The sequence below is a fragment of the Terrapene carolina genome, unplaced genomic scaffold (genome assembly GCF_002925995.2).
Source record: "Terrapene carolina triunguis isolate 2854851 unplaced genomic scaffold, T_m_triunguis-2.0 Scaffold68, whole genome shotgun sequence".
In the NCBI taxonomy this organism is placed as follows: domain Eukaryota; kingdom Metazoa; phylum Chordata; order Testudines; family Emydidae; genus Terrapene; species Terrapene triunguis.
Window position 1 is genome coordinate 38,406,384 of NW_020664419.1, and position 23,204 is coordinate 38,429,587.

Here is a 23,204-nt window from a genome sequence, read left to right on the forward strand (position 1 = left end):
AAGCTCTAGTCAGCTACAGTTTACCAACTGTTTTTGTTTGATTTTACGGTAAAAATTAAAATACATATTTGTTATTACAGATGCTTCACCCCAGAGCAGAATCCAATATGAACACTCATAGGCTGCAAATTGTCCCATGTCACCCATCATGCATGCAAACACTTCAGTGGGAAATGAAGGTGTGCAGCGTACATACACAAGACCATAGATCCGCCGCTATGTTATACATGTGATAGTGTAAAGCAACAGGGCACTGAAGAGGTTATTATTACAATTTTTATTACGGCAACACCCAAATGTCCCATTTGGGATGGTGGCGCTGGTGTGGTAGGCATGGTACAAACACACAATAAGACCAGATCCTACCTCAGAGATTACCATCTAATTTAAAGCAAGACAATACGTGAGTTCACAAACAACCCAGGAAAAGGAAGAAGGGAGGACAAGGGTAACAGTAATATGATCCCATGTTAACACAGGCCATATGTGCATAACCTTGATGTTTCCAAACATTTAAACAAATGAATATTAACAACCTCCACACTAGCCCTCTCTCTAACCATTATCCAGTGGCAATTTCCTGTCGGCATCACAGTGTGGTTCTGAGGAGGGATTTGAAGGAGAGGGTTCAAAAAGATATTTAACTTTTTAATCATTTAAAACCTATATGAGTAAGACTGAACAGTAAAAAGCTACTAATGATTTGTTTAGATCTTTTCTTCTTCAAAAGGCTTTATGTACATTTGGCCAAATCCTGCTTGCCTCATTAAACTGATTTCAGTGGATCTATCTGCATAGGATGAGCAGCATTTGGCCCGTTAACTAGTAATGGAATGCATTCATCTCTCTCCCTTAGACAAGGGTTGTATAAGAGGGACTGCATTGACTGGGGAGCAACAAAGCTCACATTGCACTTACATCAGGCTTTTTAAGGGCTTGTCTAATCACACAAGTTGCACCATTTTTGCTAAAGGTGTGATGCTGCACCCACTTAGTTAAACTAATGCAACTGTGTGTGAACATTCTCCATCGATTTAAATCTGGTTTATGGCAGTGTAGCTTGCCTTTTATTTAACAAGGACAAGCTAAACTGCTCTAAGCCTGTTTTAAACAGACGTAAAAGTGTCCAGACACAAAGTTGCACCAGTTTAACTACATCAGTGCAACATCACACCTTTAGTTCAACCAGCACAAGTTTGTGCATAGAACTGGCCCAGAAGGTCTTATGTTATTAATTCAGTCCCAGATCCAACAAAGTGCTAACCACCCTCAATTCCCACTGGAATTAGTGGGAGTTAAAGACGCTTAGCACATGGATCAAGCTCAGTGTAAGTAAGTATTTACACCTTCCATTCAGAGCCCCCTTTAATTAGTCTCATTCTTGCTGAGGCAGGGTGCCTGCCATACAAAGCATAACCCAATAGCCTGCTTTCCATCTTGTTGATATAGTATACAGATCCACATTTTCATCCAGAGAGTAGGTGGTAGTAAGATAACATTGTTCTCATGAGCGTTGTACTCAGAACTGACCACTTAGAACTGCTATGATGGTGATTAAGCAGAGATGTATAAAGAACTAATCTGAGTAGAAAAATAAACATGCTTTGATCAGAAGGGCTTCTAGAGTGGAAGAAATATTAAGCAGCTAGTGGAAACAGCAATGCAGAGACTAATGAAAACATTAACATTTGCTTTAAAAGACTTCTACAGAGCTTTGACTTCTGGTATCATAGGTCAAAGTGAACAAGAATATCAGACTCTGTACTGTGAGAAAATAATCTTACTACAATTTTTTTTTAAGGTTAAAGCAAACAGATTCCATGGACCCCCTACTGGAGAGGTACCTGTCAGAACTCAGGAAGTTGAAAGCGGATTTATAAAATGGAGCAATCTGATTGGCTCCCAGCCTTGCAATTATCACATTATATCCTTGTGAGTTGGAACACATTTGGCTAATTACATTGAAGGCCTTACATTCTGCAGATGGGATCCCATGGAAAACAATAGGATTTTCAACATGGAATGGCTGCAGAAACGGGCCCAGATTGGTACAAATTGGTCTATATAACATATTAACAAGTTAGGTACATAGCTCAGCCTCTGCCTATTTTAATACAAAATGCACACACACACAAGCTAGCATTGGCTTTAAATTAAAGAGAAAGTGTCATCTAAATCATATACTTTGAAATTGCCTTCCCAGTATTACTGCCAACATCTTGGATTATTAAAAATGAAAGAACTTTTAAAATCTAATATACTGTTCACCCTTTATGCTAATTACTTTTGCACTTCATTCAGCTTTGAAAATGAAAAGACTAGTCCAGCTACATTTTTATTTATAGTTTCCAATTACTTTCCACTTTTGAATTCTCTTGCATTGTCACAATAATGCTGTATTTGAGTTGAAGCCTTACATGAAGATGTTTGCATTTTACTCCTGGGGGAATTCTGCTCCAAAAAATTAAAAATTCTGCACACAATATTTTAAAATTCTGCAAAGTTCTGTATATTTTATTTGTCAAAATAACACTATATAACCATGCCAGTTTACATTATTTTGGTAATTTATTTCAAAATACCTGTTGCAACTATGTCTGTAACAATCCAGACACACAAAAATTCTCCAGGAGCAGAGAGTTAAAGAAACCCCTACGACAAACCAGTTCCTGTTTCTCTGTATCCTCCCACCCCAGCCCAGCTAGGGGGCCAAGCACCCGCATACACACCCCAGAGCCCAGATACGGGGCCCCACCGGCCCAGACACTCGCACCCCCTCCTCCCCCAGAGTCCAGCTGTGGGGCACTTCCCATCCCAGACACCCTCACCCCTCCTCCCCCAGAGCCCAGTCATGGGGTGACCCCACAACACAGACACCCACACCCCTTCTTCCCCCAGAGCCCAGACACAGGGTGATCCCACAGTCCAGACACCCACACCCCTACCTCCCAGAGTTCAGCTGCAGGACACCCCCCCAGCCCAGACACCCGCACCCCCTACCAACCAGAGCCCAGCCATGGGGCATCCCCACGCCCAGACACACACCCCTGTAGAGAGGCTAGCCGGGACTCATCTCTCTCTGGGGTGGCAGGGAACCACACCGCCTCATGACCTTTGGGAATAGCTCTTGTGGGGAATTAGTCCGGCCGCGGGAGTCTTCCTCTATGGCCTTAGTGAAGGTACAAATAAACACAGTGAGCCCAGACCCTGGGTGAGGGCAAGGCAATGGGGAGTCAGGCACTCGGACCCTCAGGCAGGGGCTGAGCAATAACAGTATATAATGGCAAGCCAGGCCCTAGGTCAGGGCGGGGCAATGGTGAGGCAGGCACTTGGACCCTCAGGCAGGGTCTGAGCAGTAACAGTATATAAACAGTAGGCCCAAGCCCTAGGTTCCAAAGGACCTGAGAGAGGGGGAGACTACCACCCGTGAGTTGGGTGGCAGGGGGGGGACAGGCCCTCCCACTCCACTGCGTTCCGGCCCGGGGGCCTATCAGCGACAGAAGACCTGCTGCAGAGTCAGTGGGGATCCTGGCTGTAACACACTGACATGGGTTCTGGCAGTGCTGCAACCAGACTAGGATCGGCTGCCCCCGGGCTACTTCCAGACTCCCCCTCTTGAGGTACCTGGGTCAGGGTGGTGTCCTCAGGGGGGTCCAGTACCATGGGTTCCTCGGGATAGCTGGCCAGGGGTAGACTCAGCAACTCCTTCTGGTAGCTGGCGCAGGGCAGGCTCAGCAACTCCTCTGGGTAGCTGGCACGGGGCAGGTCGGCCCAGTCCTTGGGTTTTCCGCAGGCTGCTGGGCTTTCCAAATTGCGAGCTAGGCCAGATGCATCTGGCGTCCCCGGCAGCTGCTTCCCCAGCAAGCCCTGAGGTTGGGCCTTTATACTTCTGGGGCAACACCTGAACCTCTGGGCTCAGAGCTCCCTAGCTCCGCCCACTCTGGTGTCCGAAGGCGCTCGTCTCTCTCCGGGGCAGCAGGGAACCACTCCGCCTCACTGCAACCCCCCAGAGCCCAGCCACAGGGCCCCCCAACCCAGACACTTTGCACCCCTCTCCCCAGAGCCAGGGATCCAGAGGAAGAAACAGCCTGATGCTGGGTCCCAGACTTGTATGGAGTTTCCTGCATGCCACCTTCTTCCTTCAGGGCATGCAGGTAACTGCAGCTGCTTGGGATCCTCCAGCTCTGACCCCTCTCCCCAGCAGTGTCTTCTATTTGTGAGCTGTGGAGCTGGGCTCTGTCGGGTTCAGCAGCCCCCTACTGGTAGCCAGCAGCTCTGCAGCACCAGTTCTGTGGGGAGAAAAGGAAATTCTGCACAGAACATTAATTCTGCACAAATTCTGCTTTGCACAGTAGTGCAGAATTCTCCCAGGAGTAGCATTTAAATCGGTTTCCACTGAAATATATGATTAAAAATTACATGAATACATTTCTACTAATGTTACGGTTTTGTAAAACCTCCCCTCCCCCACTTTTAAAGCTACATTTGAGGCCTACACTACCTAGCCATATCCCCTCAGACTAGTTATAGAAAATAAATAAATTGGAGGCTTTTAGATTCCATACAAGCCTAAGGAGACAGTAACAGTTTATTTTAGTTTTTTAGAAAATCTGCTGCTCCAACATTTAAGGTAATTTTCCAGGCAAATTTGAATGTCATGAGACTTGAGAAGTGGTTTTCAGAAAAAAAAAAATTATTTTTTTTTGCTATTTGTGTTGAGCTCTGACATATTAAAACCCTATTGGATTTTCACATACATTTTTGACATTCTCTTTGAAAATAACTTTTTTTTTTTTTTAGAATAATGTGTAGTGGCTCCCTAAAAACTAGAGCTGATTGGAATCAAAACCTCTGTCCCTATCACAGCAGCGCAGTGCATGGATACATTCTTCTGAAGGTTGCCAAAATTTAAGCATCTAAAATCTTTCATTTAAAAAAATCTCTCTTATGGGGTAGGCCTTGTGTCTGCAGCAAAGTCAACACACAAAGGGGTGGATGGGCAGTTACTCAAGCCCCTAAACTGCTGTAGTTACCAGATAGGGTTACTGAGGGACTGCATTACTGTTTTGCTGCCTGCCTTCAGGTTATGGGGCGGACAAGACAGCAACATAAAGCCCAATTACTTTGTTTATGGGCTTCAAGTGAAGAATTTCTCTGTGGTACAGGATGTCCACGTTTGAAGACATGCCCAGTGTAGTTTTTACTGAATTCAGTCCAGTGAAAATTATCCATTGCTGGTTTTGGTGGCCTGTCTGCATCCCTTTTATAAAGATTTTAATGCCATTTGTTGGATTGCAGATTTTCTCACTGTTGCTGGCCTGACCTTTTTTATTTTATTTTATTTTCTGTCCTTGGTTTTCCTTCTGAAGAATTTCCTCTGAAGAACTTTTCACACCTGGGGGACTGTCCCCTCAAATTAATTCTGATTTATGGGAATTCTTGCTTTCCAAGTGGATTTCTTTTAACTTGACAACTGAAATTAGAGGTCTGCAAGTATCATCAACTCAAATTTCACTACAGTGACTATGAAGAAACTATTGTTGTTATTTCAGTGGTGAGAACTAGGAAATTAGCCTGAGGGAACATTATGAGGTTTATATTTATTATTTGTTAGCATTCCAGGTGCCAGCTGAGACTTTAACTATGCACAATTCTTTTTCACGATTTCACACTACATGCTCCATCTGATTTGTTGAGACTCCACTGTGGTCTTCCATAAGGCAACGTTCTAGTACAACTGAAATAGCTAACTCAGTTCTAAACACCATCTATTTACCCATTAACTCAGGCTGAAATCTTGGTGTATAAATTATAGTGAAGTGTTCTGACTGGGAAAGAAAACACCCTTTAGAAGAGGCTAAGGTACCAGGACACTGCAGGCTAAATTGGAAGCTGCTTTGCATGCCCTGGAAGGGAGAAAGAGCCTTCTTACTTCCCAGGGAGCGCAGCCTCTGCCAGGCCCCGCACTACTCCTTCTCCTACACTTGTGGATTAGCAGGAGTGGTGCCTCAGCTCTGTCCAACACCTCCCCTGTCCCCCAGCCCAGCTAATCTGGTACGTCTGAGGACATACAGTAACTCCTCACTTAACGTCATCCCGGTTAACGTTGTTTCGTTGTTATGTTGCTGATCAATTAGAGAACATGCTCGTTTAAAGTTGTGCAATTCTCCCTTATAATGTTGTTTGGCAGCCGCCTGATTTGCCCACTGCTTGCAGAAAGAGCATCCCATTGGAGCTAGCTGGTGGGGGCTTGGAACTAGGGTGGACCGGCAGCCCCACTATCAGCTCCCCTAAGTTCCCTGTGCGGCAGCCCCCCAGCAGGCTATCAATTGCCGGGTAGTTTAGCTGTCCCTCTCCCTACTGCCGTGTGCTGCTCCTGCCCTCTGCCTTGGAGCTTCTCCCGGGAGCCTCCTGCTTGCTGTGCAGGCAAGGGGGGAAGAGGGGTGCTAATATCAGGGTGTCCTCCTCCCCCCGCTCCTGTACCCCATCTTCACAGAGCAGGGCGGAGACATGACAGGGCTCAGGATGAAGCAGCAGCTGCTGTCTCAAATTGCTGATCTACTTAAAAAGGCAATGTTCTTAGAGTGGGGTCAGCGTACTTAAAGGGTCAATGTGCGTCTCTCTCTCTCTCACACACACACACGCACACAGGGCTGGCTCCAGGCACCAGCGCAGCAAGCAGTGTGTTGTGTTAACCCTTGAGGGCTCAGCCAAGTGCTAGTTCATCATTTAGCAGTAAGGCATTCCCCGGGAAATATCCCTCCCTCTTCCACCCTCTGACTCCACCACCTCAACCAAGCTTCACAGTCATCATTGCTGTGTACAATATTAGTTTATTTGTTTAAAACTTATACTATGTGTATATGTGTGTGTGTATATATATATATATTATCTATATTTATTTTATCTATGTATAGATATATTTATCTATATAAATATATTTATTTTATCTATTTATGTATATGTATATATATATGTGTGTATGTATAGATATATAGATAGATAGATAGATAGATCTATATCTATACATACACACACATACATACACATATACATAAATAGATAGATAAAATATAGTCTTTTGTCTGGCGAAAAAATTTCCCTGGAACCTAACCCCCCCTATTTACATTAATTCTTATGGGGAAATTGGATTCACTTAACGTCATTTCGCTTAAAGTGGCATTTGTCAGGAACAGAACTACAGCTTTAAGCGACGAGTTCCTGTACTGTGCTTGGTGTAGGACTGGCACAGATTACTTACTCCCCCAGAGCAAGGGGATTCACAATTCAGTTCCTGATCTGCTCCAGCACATCTCTATACTGACTCTTGCTCAGGGCTTCTGGCAAAGCCACAGTTGAGGGACTCGGGCCTGGAACCCAATTCTTCTCTGTCCCAGCCCGTTACCTATATCACATGACCAATGAATTTTCATATTCAGGAGATGACTGTTCTGAGCTGTAGCCTTCACCATTGACTATCTGTGAACTCATCATTACATTAAGATGGATATGAAAAATATTTTGTGACCTGTAGAGGAATTTCATCGCAAATAAAAGGCAAACATTCCACACTGAATCACTGGCAAAGACATCAGGGCAAGCCAAACACTCAATTCTGGTATTCCACTTCTATCCTGATACTCAGCACCTTCAGATTACTATGGTATGCTCTTAGCATATTGGCATTCCCAAACTACTTTCTGCACAGCATTTATCAATAAGATACTATTCTCCAGAAAGAAACTAAGAAAGTTCCAGTGATGGCAATGAAAGTTTGCAACTGACTTCAATGGTAGAAGGAATAGGCCCCAAAGATGAGAAAACTGCACCTCCGAGAGAGTACCGAGGATCTCCAGTGATAAATAACATCCACGGTCTGTGGGTTTTTTTATTCATATACATTATCTTAATTTTTATTTGATTCAAAACAAAAAGCTGGCTACTTTATCACTTTTACAAGAAGCCAAGATAGTATAAAATGGCTTGGTGGCAACCCTAGATTATGGTTGTGCAAATAATGTTTTTTAAAAATATTGGCATAATGCATCATAAAACCAATATACAAATATTAAATAATTAAGCCACATAATATCCTTGTGAAGTAGGCAAGTATCATTATCACCATTTTACAGATAAGAAAACTCAGGCCCAGATAAGCCAAGTGATTATACCAAGGCTACACACAAGTGTTGGAATTGGTGTTGGCTAATACAAAGACAACTCCCCAGTTATTGTATTCCTTTTTTTCTTATATTCCCCAGTTACATTTTTAAATTAAGTTTATTCTCTCCTCCTTGTCATTCTGAACTATCTTTCTGGGGGGGTTGTTTATGTGAAAGTTATGCAATGTAGATGCTATTTCCACATACATATTTTCCATACAATATGAACTCCGTGGTTTTATAGTAAAATCATCCCTGAAGAATTTTTAGTGAAACTTAGGTACTGATCTTTCACCAATGGAGGTAAATAGCAAAACTTCCACTGATCTGAATAGTGCTATGAACGAGTGACTTTGTCAATATTTCCTCCATAATATTCCATCTGGGCTATAATGTTTATGTTAACAGACGTATTGGAGCACGAGCTTTCGTGGGTGAATACCACGACATATTCACCCATGAAAGCTCATGTTCCAATACGTCTGTTAGTCTATAAGGTGCCACAGGACTCTTTGCTGCTTTTACAGATCCTGACTAAGACGGCTACTCCTCTGATACGTGAATGTTTATGTTGTAAATCAGGTGATCTTCAAAATCTCCAGAAGTATGCAGGCAGCGAGATAGACATCACCCAAATCTATATTATACTATTTGCCTGGGATTTTCTTGAAAGTAATGTGGATTTTCTTCATATTTGGACAACTGCAGAATTTCCTAAAGCTGGCTCTCTTTTCCACCTCCGTCAGGATGGCGTTCTGGTTGAAAAGTGCCAGGTGAAAGATGTGTGTTTTCATTCTCAACTTTCAGCCATTTCTGGGAGGATAACTGCTTGATAACAAGTGGCAGACTGGACATTTAGTTTTATATTAAAGGACTGACTTTCAGAAAAGGCCCCAATGGTCGCCTAATTGTGCTTGTAAAATTGAAGCCTGGATTGAGATCCTTTCAAAAATAAGATGCGAAATATCTAGCAATCTGTCTCATTTTTGCTTGGTTATATTATGTTGGAGTACTAACAATTAGAAGCATGTCAAATATCAATCTCGTAGGGCAGGGATGGCCAACCTGAGCCTGCGAAGGAGCCAGAATTTACCAATGGAGGAGTGAGGGCACAGCAGGCTCAGGGGAGGGGGCAGGAAGGGGTGGAGTGGGGGCAGGGCCTGTGGCAGAGCCAGGGGTGGAGCAGTGAGCACCCTCTGGCACATTGGGAAGTTGGCACCTGTAGCTCTAGCCCTGGAGTCGGTGACTATACAAGGAGCCGCATATTAACTTCTGAAGAGCTGCATGCAGCTCCAGAGCCACAGGAGAGTTGTCTGCAAAGACTGATTGATATAATTAGTTATTTTTTGTTACTGGTTGCCATTACTTTCATTAAAGTTGGCTTTCTGTATAAATAAACTTTTCCAGAAAGCTGAGAAACATCATGCATAACTCAAAGGTACTGGTTTCTAAATAAGTTAGACAAGTTTTTTTTCTTTTTTTAACATCTGTTTATGAAAGCCAGCTTTACATCTATATACTCACTCATCCAGGGTTTTTGACATGATTTTCAATATAATATTAAAATATTCAGGATTCTGTTTTAAAATTACAGCTTGTGAGAGTATAATAAACATGGTTCAATGGAGGACTTAATATTTTATGAAAAATGAACATCCTTATCGGTAAATGTAGTATATGGCGCTTTAAGAATGTATATGTTTAACAGAACATTGTCAGGCTCTTTGCAAAGTCCACACTAGAGCCCTGGCTTTGGTTCATATATTGAATAAGGTTAATGTTGAAAAATACACTACAAAAGAACCTAAAAACAGTAACATTGGGTCAGACCCATGGTCCATCTAGCCCAGTTTCCTGTCTGACAGTGGCCAATGCCAGATGTTTTTGGCAGTTGGAGGTTTAGAGATACCCAGAGCTTGGGTTTGTGTCCCTGATCATCTTGGCTAATAGCCATTGATAGAACTACCCTCCATGAATTTATCTAATTCTTTTTTTAATCCAGTTATACTTTTGACCTTCACAATTTCCCTGTCAATGAGTTCCTCAGATTGACTGTGCAGTGTGTGAAAAAATACTTCCTTTTATTGTTTTAAACCTGCTTCTTATTAATATTATTGACCCCTAAGAGCATAAGAACAGTCATACTGGGTCAGACCAAAGGTCCATCTAGCCCAGTATCATGTCTTCCGACAGTGGCCAATGCCAGGTGCCCCAGAGGGAAAGAACAGAAAAGGTAATCATCATGTGATCCATCCTGTCACCCATTCCCAGCTTCTGGCAAACAGAGGCTAGGGACACCATTCCTGTCCATCCTGGCTAATAGCCATTGATGGACGTATCCTCCATGAACTTATCTAGTTCTTTTTTTAACCCGGTTATAGTCTTGGCCTTCACAACATTCTCTGGCAAGGAATTCCACATGTTGACTGTGAATTGTGTGAAAAAATACTTCCTTTGTTTGTTTTAAACCTACTACCTATTCATTTCTGGTGGCCCCTAGTTCTTGTGTTATGAGAAGGCGTAAATAACACTTGCTTATTTACTATCCCCCACCAGTCATGATTTTATAGACCTCTATCATATCCCCCCTTAGTTGTCTCTTTTCCAAGGTGAAAAGTCCCAGTCTTATTAATCTCTCCACATATGGCAGCCATTCCATACCCCTAATCATTTTTTTTTTGCCCTTTTCTGAACTTTTCCAATTCCAATATATCTTTTCTGAGTTGGGACGACCACATCTGCACGCAGTATTCAACATGTGGGCATACCATGGATTTATATAGTGGCATCATGATATTTTCTGTATTATTATCTATCTCTTTCCTAATGATTCCCAACATTCTGTTCGCTTTTTTGACTGCTGCTGCACATTGAGTGGATGTTTTCAGAGAACTATCCACAATGACTCCAAGATCTCTTTCTTGAGTGGTAACAGCTAATTTAGACCCCATCATTTTATATGTATAGTTGGGATTATGTTTTTCAGTGTGCATTACTTTGCACTTATCAACATTGAATTTCATCTGCCATTTTGTCATCCAGTCACCCAATTTACTGCATTCCCTTGTAACTTTTCGCAGTCAGCTTTGGATTTAACTATCTTGAGTATTTTGTATCATCTGCAAATTTTGCCACCTCACTGTGCACCCCTTTTTCCAGATTATTTGAGTATGTTGAAGAGCACATGTCCCAGTACACATGATTGGAGCTCCATGCTATTTTAGTATACTATTTGTTGTTGCAATTTTCTTACCATATTGCTACATTTATTAAATTAATCCTTACCCCAATTTAAAGGACTTTCACATGAACACCACATGGTAAATCACATGTATTTACACCACCTAGGATAATTCATTCCTGGTATATTTTGATTAATTTCAGTGGAGTCTCAGACCATAGCCCCGCTTTACAGCCTGGATAATGTTGTTTTTCATATCTGTTAACATGGCATAATTTGTTCAAGAAAAGTATTAATTTTAGCTAGTGTATTCAGACTGCTAAAATATTGTAATTGTTTTAAGCTATAACTCAACATAAAAGTTATCACAGTACTGGCTCTGGGATGCACTCATGCATGTGATTAAGTTTGGAATATATATTCCAAGAAATGTACATTGTTATTGTAACTATAAATTTTTTGTAATTTTGTTTTTAACTTGGTAAAATGCAATATTCAAAATTATTTTGAAATAATCAGTAAACACCTTCCCTTTTTGGGGCAAACAGCTCATCTTATTTTTTAAAAACTTACTATTTTACAGACGGTTTTTTCCACCCTATTTCAACAATGATCTACAGAAATGTTTTCAGTGCGCTTAGGTTAAAGAAACGACAACATGTTCTGTTCAAAATAAGCAAGGAGAATGAATATGTTTTTGAAAAGTACACAGTATGCTAGTATACACTAGCATGATAATGCAGAATCCCATTAAAGAATAAAAATTATATGGGTATTTTAGGGACTAATATGGCTCCTACTGAAATAAGTGGCAATACTTACATTGACATCAGTGGTATGGGATCAGACCCACACTTAATAATAGTTAGCAAACAGACAAGCAGCAATATTAAAAGCAACATAAGAGTGACCAAAATGTTATTTTCTTGTGTTTGTAACATATTTTTTTCTCAAATCACATTGAGCTTTCATTATAATGAAGTGGAACAAACGCCTTAAATATGCTAGTAATTTGGTAAACTCTGATGGATGTTATTACAGCTCTATGAGCCTTTTTTGTGCATTGAGTCTACAAAGTTCTTCTGCTGAAAGACAGGAGAACAGTATACATTTGAAATGTATGTTTTTACTTGACAAAGCTTTGCCAGGAACACACGACATAAATTTTGCCCTAAGAAACTAATATATTTTGTACAGTGTCCGATGTGCTTTTAAGCCATTAGTTAACCAAACCTACAATGCTTTTGAGGAAACCTTAGAAGATTTTCTTTATTTAGACTGTGACACGCACACAGTCACTTTGTGACCAACTTCATTGTCATTATTTTGCACAATATTAAAATGACTCATTTATTTATGACAGGAGAGAGTTTGTGCTTTTATTGGCATGCTTGGGTCTTTAGTCATGTTTATTTAACCTTAACTCAACAGGGTTGTTTACAGTGCTAGAACTTGGGTTCAATTTACTTTAATTTTCTCAGAGACTTTCTTATTTATAAAAGCTGAGCTTCTAGTGACCTCTTTAGTCCTGACATTTCCTTTACCCTCCACTATGTGCAAAGAACAAAAAACCCAGTGTCTCATTCCTGTTCCAAAAAAACCTATACTTCCTTAAGTGGGTTGGTCCTTGTAATTGAAAATGGCAACCAGATGTTTACAGAACAGCAGTTTTCCTCTGGGCCTTTTGTGTCTTTAAAATTGTTTGCCAAAATTAATCTGATTTCACAGAAACTGGCTGGTGACTGGAATGTCCAGAAGTAAGACGTTGTTCCTAACAATACTATGGACAATTAAAAATAAAGACTGAAGATTTCAGTTAATCCTGCCTACAGTCCTTGATGGAGTCTGAACTCACGAGGTAGCTCTAATCCTTTTAATCTGACTAGTTTATGCCCATGTTTCTTGTACTCTTGGTACTATTTTAGGCATGTTTTCATGCTGAAATTGTCCCTGTCTCAGGGAAGCATGTTGCATAGAGCATTTGCTTTCTGGCTTCTCCCATTCTGGCCAGCTATACTCGATTTGTAGCTGCACTACCAACATGCATTGTTAATGTGGGGAAACTGCCATCAAGTTGGGGAAAGGATGGGAGCATCCAGAGGCGCTTTCCATGTGGCCCCCAGGACCACATTCATACAGATTTCTTCTCTTAATGTATTTTGCATTAGAAGAAAGATGTATCTTGACCCTTCTTTGTCTAGGCGCCCAAGTACTGGGCCACAGCCAGTTTATTCATCATCCTGGGAATCAGCTACATCTTTAGAAACCATTGTGTTTTCCCTATTCAGTCCTTTACCCTCCTCATTTCTAATTTCAATTTTCATTTAAGAAATTAAATTCCTAGCCCTCTTGCTTTTGATGTGGCCTTGAAAATGTAAACTGAGTGCTACAGTGAGGAATTGGCCATGGGTTATTCATGGTACCACTGATAGCTGCCATGGGATGGTCTTGGGGGCTTGTGAAACCCCCGGCTGTAGTTCCCTTGCCAGACTAAGCAGCAGCTGTGAAGAAAGCATTGCGCTGGCTGTGCTGATGAAACTAGTGGTTTTGCAAGCTCTCTCCCTGCCGCTGGCCAGATGTTTGTAACTAAACTGGATCCTCTGCTGAGTAGCCCATGTGGCCCCAGGTCCCGGGTAAGAAAAGCTCAGTAGCACGAGAAGCAATCTAGAGGACTAAGATACAGGTTTAGAGCAAGATGTGTTTTTAACATGTGTTTTCATCCCAGTTCTGACAGTGACTCCTGTGGCATTAGTCAAGTCTTAACTTTTGTCCTAATGTCTCCATCTGTAAAATGGAAATAACAACATTTGCCTACCACAGGGCTAAATAATTACTACAGGGGTAATAATGTTGATAAAGGGCTAAATAATACCAAGAGAGAGATGGGGAATTAGCCACAATGACCTCCCTGGCCTCAGCCAGAAATGGAGACAGGCCAAAATTAATTCAGGTTTGCTCAGTGCAAGCTCCACAATCTCACTCCTCCCACCATCTGCACCAGACCTGATCTTCCCCAGAGTTGGTTGCTAGAAGCAGAGCTTGTGTACAAAGCTGCTGTACACAGTCATACAGGGCTTTCTTAAATTGGAAGAAAATATGAGGGAGAACAACAAAATCACTGGAAGGACAAAGTTAGAAAAGAAAACCCTAACACAGTTTGCAACACATGTAAATTTTAAAGATGTATATGGTGCAGAATCTCCATTGAACTACCCCAAATGAATTAATAAAATCTGAAGCAGATATTGATTTTGGTTGCAATGAACATCAAGATTCAATGACCCAAGAGGTAAATATCGATCAAAGCAAAGCTCAAGTCAATAGTTGCTTTACAGGACAATAAATAACCAACAAAGAAGTCAATATATGAATTGTAATAATCATTCCAAAAGCTGGGCTAGAATTTCATCAACTATGGAGGGGCTCATAAAGTAAACCTAACTTAGATTTACTTTTTGAGGGGCATCCATAGTCAATTGTCATGGTATTGTAAAGTCAGTACCATGGAATGGTATTTGATTGTTTTTTAAAGGTACCCATTATAACTGCATAAACTTCCTGCAGGTTAGTGAAACTAACATTCAAATGAGGTGGGGAGATGATGAAGTTAGAATTACACTGAACTCAGCTGTAGTCAGTTGGGATGCATTTTTTCGCATGGGCAAACTGACTGGTTAACATGAGGGACACGCAACATCTCAACCAATCCAAAGGGTAGACATAATGTGGGGATTTTGCAGTTTATTACAGAAGGTACATTAAAAATGATGGGCCAGGCAGCTTAAATCCAGTCTCCCTTTCTGAGCCTAAAATGACCTGAGACATGTGGACTCACAGATGTCTGATCTGTGGGTGCAAAATTGATAAAGGAAGGGAGTGGACTAAAAAGGGGGCTGCAAAAGTACTGATCAAAATATGGAAAAACTGATGGATTTGGGAGGAGGGACTCACGTAATTTATTAATTTTAGGGGATGAGACAGGAGGGGAGAGTGTGGAATTGATTTTTTTCAGGTAGCAGGAGGAAAATAGGGAACAAATGAATTTATGGAGGATGGAAATGCATTTTAGTCTCATGAATTGCTGCGTGAGGCAGAGCGTTTTTGAAGGAGATCCTGGTTAAAATTTTGGCAGCACATCACTAAGCACTGAGGCCACACAGGCCCTGTTAATTCTCATTATAGCTCCAAGGATAAGAGATTTCCCCACAAGGAAGGGAGGGAAGGAACAGCAGAGAATGCTGGAAGAAGAGTCTGAGACTCTGCCAGGGCCCTGAAGTGTAGTTCAGTCCCCTGTTCATCTCTATTAGCTGCAGTTGAGCAGCTCTGCACTTGTGAGAAGAAGGCCCCTGGCACACAGTGCAGAAAGGCTCAATGTGGAAAGCTGGAGAGGAGAGGCATGGATGGAGCACTCTCTCCTGCTTATTCTAATCCTTTTACTCTTTTCCTTGCAGCTCCAAGGTGCTGGTTCCAAACACAGGTTGAGGCTGTGGCAAAAATGGCACTTCAGCCAGAGGCTGCTCCTTCAGTGTGAGGCAAGAAGTAACTGAGGTAACTTGCCTGAAGGAGGAGTTCTGGTTGCAATGAAAAGTTCTATCCAAAGAGACTACTGTGGTGTTTAGATATTACTTGTAATTATTAGAACTGGGAGCACTGGCTGTTGGGAGTCTGAAAGGACAGGAAACAGGAAGGAGGGGGGAGGAGTGAAGGAGGCTGAGTGAGAGCTACCGAGGGTGCAGCAGCAGCTTGGCAAAGAGGTTTTCACTTTAAAAATAAAGTCCTGTTGAAGTTTGTTAGTACCTTGCTTAGTTACTACAACAACTACCATGTGCCTGATTGACAGGCAAGGGAGGCGAGCCCATTGTGGCAGACATATTGAACAAAACTCGAACATCCCATTGGAAACAAGACAGCAAATTCTGTCCTTCCTCAGCAGCACCGGGGGCCCTGCCATATGGGGTGAGAGCAGCAGTGAGGCAAGGCAGGAGCTCACTCAGGATGTGTGTATCCTTTACGTGTGTCGGGGCTCATGCTGGGCTGGTGCAGAAAGAAGACTTAAAGCAGTTCATGGGCAGAAGCAGAATAGTGGATCCCTGACTTCATGGATCCACTGGCCAGTCCCTTCATGTGGGGTTAGAGGCACAAAAAGAGTGAAGCTAGAGCAGCATGGCTAGTTGAAAATTTCTTTCCAGTTGAAAACTTTTTTTCCAATGGAAAATTGGGTTTTTGACTAAATAAACATTTTTTGCAGAAAGCAGTATCTGATGGATTTTTCATCAGAAACCCTAGCCCCCCCCCCCCCAAAAAATTGTCCAAAACCCAGATATTTTACAGTTGCCAGAGACATTTTGGTTTTTGACAAAAAGCCAGACTTTTCCACAAAAAGAAACCGTTTTTTCTACCTTCTTTACGAAGCAGTCAGGAAGCTGGAGTAGCGACTGCCACCCAGGTGTTGAAAAGGACTCTGACCCTTATGGAGTTCCAGTTTATCAGCTGTATTTGGACTTCACATGGGAGTATAACTGTCCCCAAAATTAATTATTAATCAGCACAAAAAAGTTAGGAATGTTTTGTAGTGATTTTTTTCCATATATGACTACTGCTAGGCCCTTTGGCTCACAGCCAGCATAAACAGAAATCCTAAAGAAATCAGTCTGAACTATGAAAGTTACAGGAACACCACAGATTTTCAAAACCTGAAACTGCACAAAAATAAAAGCACCAGACCAAGGCACTAAATTAGAACAGGCAAGGAGGAGTGATTCTTTTTATAGATTTTTCCACCATATTTGTGATCTATATTTCTCAGTCTATTATCTGTATCTTTTTAATAGTGCCTCCAAGGAACACATTTTTATAAATTATAGCAGTCTTGTTAGGAAAATATTATGACATAACATAATTCAAAATAGCCTTCTCCAGAATAATTCCAGTTATAACTTCTTCAGCTCTAGGCTAAGATCATCAGTTTGGAATGCAGACATGTTCTTTTACTTTTTACTTTAAAAACAACAACAACATAACCTTAAAGCTAGGAATATATACAATCCTGGAAGCAGTTAAAATAGTCTATGCTGCTATATAATGGAATTAGAAGGCTCCTACTCTTTACATTAAACTGCTGTTTGTTCCATTTATTCTATACCGCTAACATATGCTGAAAGTTGCAGGTACATCTGGACAGTGATGGAAAGTGTATAAAGCACTTTTGCTATTTTTGTTCCCATTACTGGGAAAAAATAGTGCAGGGATTATTGGCACAGGATGTAAAAATATAAATATCTACAGAAAATCTGAAATCTGCAGACGGTTTGTTTACCTCTACAGCAGTTTTAAGTGAACCCTGCGCCATCAGCCAGTTAAGCCAAAAAAAGGATGTCACAGATGTGCTTTACATGATCCCCAGAGATTGGGATGTTGGCTGGACTGCACACCACTTTGTAGCTAAATCCATCTGGCATCAGCGTGGGCTGCAGATGTGCTGTGTCTTGTCACTGAAGTGATGTGTACTGATGGCAGGTAGTGAGTGGGAGATGTCAGAGCTGAGAAACCAGATTTTTTTTTTTTAAAGAGAGACATGGCTAATGCTCCATATTCTAATACAGGAGGCAGCTCATCAGGGAAAATGTATACACCTTACCTTAAAAAAAAATCTTTAAAACTTACCTATAAAACTTAACCTAAACTAATAGTGGAAATTTGCTGTGTTCAATACAGTGTGTTCTAAGCAGCCCCACAGAATATACAGAATAATTTTCACGTTATCCAACTGAGATCAGTTAAATAATAAAGCAACAGTGAGGTATCTGATAACTGCAGGAAGTTTCTGCAAGTATGAATGACAAGAATATAATTATTCTTTACAATAAGGAACAACAAACCACATAATAAAAATACCAGAACTGTCATTTTCTTCCATTGACAGAGTACTGGGTGATCTCTTTCTCCAGTTTCTACACTGGTTTCCTATAGAATAGAGATTCAAGATCACAATCTTGATCCTTATCTTCAAGGCCCTCAATGGCCTCGGCCTCACACACCTAAAAGACCATCCAAAGGTTCAGGCTGAAGACTGTGGCTGTCCACCCCTCAGGCACAATGAAACTTTCTACTATAAGGGTACAGCTCATTTGTGCAAGGGCTAGTCTCAAATTGTGAAACAAATTCCCACAGGAACTAAGGACCATTACAAAACCCATCACCATCCACTCCATGTGCAAGGCACATTTCTTCGACCTTGCCATCTCTAACAAACACAAAACAGTGTGCACATTTAAAAACATACAAAAATCCTACCCAAACAGCAAAAGTATACAGCACACACAGTTCTCCTCGGGAGGGGGTAAAAGAAAGAACCACACCTGACAGATTGACACTTAATGCTGTAACGGAAGGCACTCAGATACTACAGCAGGACTGACTTCCTGGGCTAGGATGAATAACAGAGCTGGGGTGGAGTTAAAAAGCAAGCAATTGATAGAAGGAGCGTCCCTATGTGGAAAAGTAAGCATCTGTGTGACTGGACAAGATCAGATTGTGACTTTAAGCCCCTAGTCAAATTGGTTTATAAAGTTTATAAATTAGATTCAATGATGGATATTCTGAATGAATGGGATTACTGACAAAACTTCAGTAATAATTTGTTTATCATCATTCTTACCTTGGTAGTGGTGCTCATGTCCAAGGCCTACAATCAGTTTCCTGTCTTCAAGGACTGTCACTGTATATCCATATTGTGCTAGGATGCGCTGATATAGCTGAAGTTCTTTTTTACCACGGGATGGAGGAACGTACAAAATTGCTCTTCTTGTATGACTCCCAAAGTACTTAAGAATGGAGTCTTCGATCTAACAGAAAACAGAATGCAAAGACAACACCCATAAGACAAGGTAGGATCAAGAGACACTGTTGTTATTTTTCACAAAACCATGCTATCATCTTAGATACCAAGCCAAATGGAGATTTTCAAGAATATAAAAGTGAGGATTGAGGTACTTAATTGTCTAGTTCTCAAACACTGGCTCTTTAGGGCTAAATGCTCCTCAGGCCCAGGATCTTCATACAGAACCAGGCCAAAGGAGTAGAACCAAATGCATGAGACACAGTGCAAAGTTTTCTACAACTGCTCCCCTCTCCACTGTCAAAAACTGAAGATGTACAAACAGCCTAAGAGCCCAGTAAAAAGGATTCTGTTCTCATCAGTTGGTGTGGGAATAAGAGGAGGGAGGACAATGGGAGGTGTCTATGGGTGCTGGTCCACTAAGATTCAGTCACGCAATCTCTCAGAATTCAAGAGGCTCTCAAAAGCCCCATACCTTGTCTTCACAGACTGTGAGCTTCGCAAGGCAAGATCTATGTCCTTGTTCGTGTTTTGTACAAGCATATGGCCAGTGCTTAATAAACAATAACATGATATGTAACTTTTATGGGGTGGGGAAGTGAAGTCAAGAGAACAGAAAGGAGGAGCCAGGAAAGGCTCCTCTACCCACTACCACTGATGTCAAGTCTGTCAGGCAGCATAGAGGAGAGAGAGCAGCCGGGGGGAGGAAGGGCTGAGAACTAGCGCGGGGGATGTGGTTGTTCAGATGAAAGGAGAAGTTGGGCTGAAGTTTTCCCAGTTGGTGCAGTGGGAGAGTGAAGTAAGACTAGTATTCAAGATGGTTGAGGGGAGGAGGATGCTGAGCTGGGAGCGGGTGCAAGTGGACACTAGGCAGCAGCACTACTCTGCAAGCAGCCAGACACACCAGAGTGTGACACTGTCTTTATGCCAGCTGTGCTGGGCCAGTAAAGTAACTTATTTTAAGGGAGAAGAGAAGCTCAGGAACCATGCTAAAATGGCTTGAGTAAAGCATGAGGGCCATTTCTATCGGGGATTCACCACAGGGTGATGAGCAACCTCACCTGAGGCAGGTGTCACCAGACTCATCCCCTTTCCACATAGGCTAGCCATGCTTCCTATGTGCTCCATGCCCTTAGTCATATGGAGGGGCAGCAGAGAGTCCTGTATGCACCAGCAGAGGAGCAGTAGGATAGTATCACCCGTGAAACACAGGCAACACCCCTCACAGGTTTTCTGATGTTTGGCATCCTTCTACACAGAGGCTGGTGCCAGCAGTATGTAGGGATAAACACTCTCCCTCTGCTAAACTCAAATAAATAATCTAGGTGCCAGGCTACCTGGAGACTGGGGAGAGAGAAACCTCCCCCTCACCTTCACAGACTAAGCCCACGAAAGCTTATGCTCTAATAAATTTGTTAGTCTCTAAGGTGCCACAAGTACTCCTGTTCTTTTTGCGGATAAAGACTTATGTTGTGAGTTTAGCATTTTGTTTTGGAAGCAGTTCATTCTATGGTCACTCTTATCCCTTGCAGGAGTGAGTTTCATTAATCTAGAGCCAGCTCCTATGAAAGTTCAGTGTCCCGCACTCATGAACCTCCCCAACTGGCTGAATGTTTCGTTGTTCTAACGTTACCCAGATGTGTCAGAATGTCACGATAGCAATCTGATTCTATTGGTATTTGAGTAACACACTGTGTGTGCACAGCAATATGTGTGGGGAGGGGGGACTACAAATGCTGAGAGTCACACGATACATAAAAATAGCATGTTCTGCATGGAAAAAAATGTGACTGTATTTGGAGCTTCCTAGATGCTGTTTTGCAGAAGGATAATAGCAAAGTTACTTTATTAAACTGGATTTTCTCCCTGAGAGAAGTATTTCTATTTAGAGGGCTTTAATGCAGGGTTATCAAGTTATCAACTGGCAAGTACATGAATTTTAAGTTGACATTTGAAAAAAAGAATCTATTTTGAAAACTAAAAGTTGTCTAGTTTTAGTAAGTTTACATTGGAATGCACACAGGAAGTGCTATACAATTGAAGAGTCATCAGTCTTTATTAAGAGGCTATGCTGAAAAAAAAGGACAGATTTTTGGTATAAACAAATGTCATTCAAGATGCTTCCAGTTGTTTATAGATCTGGTAAGTCACTCTCACTGCAGTCTCTTCCCCAATCACAGGATGTAGCTTTATGTTACACTTGGCTCAAGTGTAAAATTCTTTGCAGCAGTGAGAAGTATAAACTATTTTAGATCCCTGAATTACTAGTACTCTTCTGTTTTTATTATAGAACACACATCCCTATGAGTGAGATGAGCATAACTGATAACGAAACATGCTGAAATACGTCTATAATACTACGAGAGTCATCTAGATATATTTAATGAACCTGTAATCCAAGAACATTTTAGATGTTAGAATATTCAGATAACAAATTCAGATCACATGCATAAAGGAACAAGAATACATAGGAAATGATCAGGTCAGAAGAATTATGTTACATAAACTTGTAATAGATCCTCCTCCTGTCCTTGTAGTATTTTTATAACATATTAGTCTAGCAGTGAGACTGGCATGACCTGTGCTACATTGCCTTATAATACGCCTTCCACTCTCTCCCCCATTCTGTTTTCTTTTCTTCCATCTTTCCCTCTTGATCTTTTCTCTTCTGTACTTCCTATATAATTACAGTAACTATTAGAAGTCATGTCTCCCCACATTCCCCCTTGTGGCTGCTCTACTCCTTCTGACTCCCCATTTTCTCTTTCCCCACCTCCATCCTCTCCCCCACCCACCGTATGGTTCTTGCTTTGTACACTGGGTCTCTCCCCTACTCCTGCCCAATATGTGGTAACATCAGAGGTAATTAAGCCAGTCATCCCCTACTCCTTCCATTTCATGTACATAATGCAAGGGAGCCACTCCTCCTCCACTTTGTACAAGGACACCATTTTCCATGCCACTGTAAACCCAACAAGGTGAATTAAGGACAGATAGAGAGAGAGCTTTGGGGCCAGATCCAGAGCCACGCTCAGGATCTGGCACTTAATTTGGAATCACTGTCTTCTCTCAGTTTGTGTCCATTCCTTTCTGATCTAGATTGGTAGCTGTTTTGGGTAAGGATTATGTCTTCCTCTGTCTGGACACCACCACACACACTCCCAGTGCTCAAGAAATAACATTTATTTAATGCCCTTTTGTGTGCTTTCCATCAGAGGACATTCTGAACATGTCCCTACCATAAGATCTCTCTCTCTTTCGTAATGGAAGGTAATTCCCCTGCAGCAACACCGGAGGATGCCTTTAGTATTTTGTTTAAAGCAGATTTTAATAGTTTTTCCCCACACACCCAAGTACAAAACTATTTTAACCTGAAACTCAGGGGTACTCCAGGTATATTGCATGGGATGTACGTACCTCATCCTCACAGCCCACCCCTACCTCCACTAATATGCCAAGCAACCCTACACTTTGGGCAGCCTCTCTTGTCTTCAGGAGCACTACTGTTCCTTCCATTTCCACACATTCAGAACCTTCTCCTGCTCTCTATTAAAAAGCCAGTGTCCTTTCTCCAAGTCAGCACCTCCTCCTCACAGTCAGTGCCCAACTCCACTGTCCCAGCTGCAGATCCTACCCTCTCCTTTTCGCCCATTTATTCCCCTCACTCCCAGATCTAGCACTAGCCACTGTCCTCCCTCAACCACATCCACAGATGACAGTCGACATGGAGCTCACACTGCATTTCATAGAATCATAGAATATCAGGGTTGGAAGGGACCTCAAGAGGTCATCTAGTCCAACCCCCTGCTCAAAGCAGGACCAATTCCCAACTAAATCATCCCAGCCAGGGCTTTGTCAAGCCGGGCCTTAAAAACCTCCAAGGAAGGAGACTCCACCACCTCCCTAGGTAACGCATTCCAGTGCTTCACCACCCTCCTAGTGAAATAGTGTTTCCTAATATCCAACCTGGACCTCCCCCACTGCAACTTGAGACCATTGCTCCTTGTTCTGTCATCTGCCACCA

General features: G+C 41.9%; 1 protein-coding gene across 1 annotated transcript in view; it reads right to left on the reverse strand.

Moving 5' to 3' along the window:
* CPED1 (cadherin like and PC-esterase domain containing 1) overlaps positions 1–23,204 on the reverse strand; it is a 200,018-nt gene that overhangs the window by 165,648 nt on the left and 11,166 nt on the right. The window contains 1 exon segment of the mRNA XM_029910837.1: positions 19,001–19,187. Coding sequence (XP_029766697.1) covers positions 19,001–19,187 — 187 coding nt within the window.